At 36.6% G+C, this 2,500-nt stretch overlaps 1 protein-coding gene across 2 annotated transcripts in view; it reads left to right on the top strand.

The window, feature by feature from the left end:
• The window catches only part of LOC122259430 (uncharacterized), a 26,903-nt gene that overhangs the window by 5,087 nt on the left and 19,316 nt on the right, over nucleotides 1–2,500 (top strand). For both annotated transcript variants that reach the window (XM_086554839.1, XM_086554838.1), the window contains exons 5-8: nucleotides 1–73; nucleotides 258–353; nucleotides 1,891–1,990; nucleotides 2,251–2,323. The exon at nucleotides 1–73 is cut by the window's left edge and continues 127 nt beyond it. In XM_086554839.1, the coding sequence (XP_086410965.1) occupies nucleotides 1–73; nucleotides 258–353; nucleotides 1,891–1,990; nucleotides 2,251–2,323 (342 nt within the window). The remainder of the gene's footprint in view (nucleotides 74–257; nucleotides 354–1,890; nucleotides 1,991–2,250; nucleotides 2,324–2,500) is intronic.

Here is a 2,500-nt window from a genome sequence, read left to right as displayed (position 1 = left end):
GGCACGGCTAGAGGACATAACGCTCCGAGAGCATGACTTGAGTACCACAAGTACACAGCCTTTTGCTGTGCAGGTTTGTTTATAGATTACCTCCAGATGATGTCATTGTTAAGTGACAGGTTAGGTGCATATTTAAGGCATATTGTGAGTCTATCATATCTTTAAATAGAAGTAAAAGAAAATAATGTGGAATCATATTAAATATTTGAAATAGCCTTTCTCACCTTTTTTTTGACTTGTTTATATTGATGTTTCAGCTCCCTGAGATGCAAGAGGAACAGCCTTTGGGACCCATTGATTTAGGACCCCCCTTCCTACTTGAGGGCCCATTGGCAGAACTACCCCTGGATCCAGTCAGTAACCTTTTTGATTAATATGACTTGATGCTACAGGAAATATTTTTTGTATTATTTACTTTTTTTGATAGTCATTCTATTTATTCTCTCCTATATTACCAAGCCAGTTTTGCTATGTGTATTGAACAAAAGGAGCTAATCAGACATATATCATGACTTTTTAGGACATGTTTTAAGGGCACATGGTTCTCCCTTGTAGGTGGAAATCTTTTCTCATGTTCTGTGCCTGATTGGATCAGTGAGTGTTTATTATTCTTCTCTCATGTTCTGTGTCAGGTTGGAGCAGTGAGGGTTTCTTATCTTATGCTCAGTGTCAGGTTGGAACAGTGAGGCTTTCTTACTTCTTGATGCCTTTGCTCTGCTTCTGAAGTTACCACTAATAAAAGGAGGTAGTTAAGTAGGCCAATGCAAGTAACTATTCTGACTCTTGCAGCTCTCTGATTGTTCACTCTGAGGCAGATTCAGGAAGCTGGCCAGTGGGGCTCTTGCAGAGCATTTTCAAGATGTAGCCTATATATCTTTGTTATTGCTTGGATGCTGGTAATTACTTTTGGTAGCATTAGTCTCCTACACAACCTTGATTATGGCTCCTCTTGCTTTTTGTACCAATCCTGGTAGTAAACAATTTTTATATATATATTCTTTTTATGTAGGACAGTGTATATGGGATATGCCCTTTGCCACAAAGTAATCTAATGAAAATAGGACAAGCACGGGTATCTGTATATTCTGAGAGGTGGCCAGGTAATGTCTGTTTCTGTGAATGAAATTCGTTATCTTTGCTGTCATGGCTGTATTCCTTGGGCAAATGCCATTGTTCCCTTATCCTTATAGGGCTTTTTCTCGTATAGATATTTTGAGATTACTTGGATCTCTTATTCATTTGTACAGGAAACATACGGTGGTCCCCTCTTCATGTTTTCTTATATTCTTAAGATTGGGGTTAGTGTCTTTCCATTTATCTAATTTATGTCAGATGTGTGTGTTTTATCTCATGAGTTTTTTTTGTTAGTTGTTGCCTTTCCTTTTCTATAGTGAGGGCTTTCCATGCCATTACAAATCAGCATAGGCCAACTTCTTACAGGGTTATCTTCTGCTTTTTCTCTTTGCAAAGATGGTAACTTCCTATCCCTCATTCTTTCCAGTTGCTGTATCAAGTGTTTACATCAGATGTCCCTTCACGCTCTGTTACAACTATTATTTTTTCCAGTTTTACCATTTAACTTTCGTGCTGGCAGGGGATGGGAGGAAGGGTGGTAGGGTTACCAGGGGGAGTAGTGGGTGGAATCTTTGTTTCCACCACTGGTAATGCAAGCATTATGTGTTTCAGCTATATAATGTTCACTCTTGTGTTGTTCATGCCAGTTCCTGGATGTGTCATGATTTTGTGTCAGAGCTCAAAAAAATTAATTGTTAAACTCCTCAGTATATATTTGTGTTAACCCTGTCCATATTTATGAGAGTTCTTTTTATTTAATTACTTTCAAATGTCTTAGTTTAGGCATTAATCTCAGATATCTAACAAACTTTGCAGACTCTTGAGAGTGTGACTAGACAGTTAGACCTTGGTGATCAGGAGTCGGGAGATAAGAAGTCTGAGGAGGAACTTGAGAAGAGTAAAAGTCTTGAGAAAGGTCTGTTTTGGGTGATTACTCTACTTTTTATTATTGTAGATTGTTTCAGTGTAATTTGTATTGTTCAGCATTACCATGTTGTGAAAATTATATTTCTACTTCTGAACTAATCCTAGTATATATATTTATATGGAGTTCAATCACAAGTGAAATTTTTGTGTACTTTGTTTATTTTTGTGTTTTTTTTAATAGATCATTTGATTTATACTTTTCTGTTTCTATTTTAGGATTATTGTGACAATTTTTGTTTAACCTTCCAGAGCAAGCATTGATCACAGGAGAGCAGGAACCATCTGAGATGCAGCCACCAGTAGACAAAGAAACAAAGGATGGGTATATACATTTAGAATATCTATAGATGTTAGATGATATATTCTGTATGAATGTGAATAATAAGCACTTTCCTGATCGTCTATTGATATTTTCTCATGTACATCCATGACTCCTAAGTCCTAGTGACTGAGATATGTAACCATACTTTCCTAAATTATCATGGATGTTAAATTGATT

Source organism: Penaeus japonicus, unplaced genomic scaffold (genome assembly GCF_977035675.1).
Source record: "Penaeus japonicus unplaced genomic scaffold, GWHDUDI00000001_assembly GWHDUDI00000030, whole genome shotgun sequence".
Lineage (NCBI taxonomy): Eukaryota > Metazoa > Arthropoda > Malacostraca > Decapoda > Penaeidae > Penaeus > Penaeus japonicus.
The sequence above is the reverse complement of the archived record's forward strand: the minus strand, read 5'-3'. Positions and strand labels throughout refer to the sequence as shown.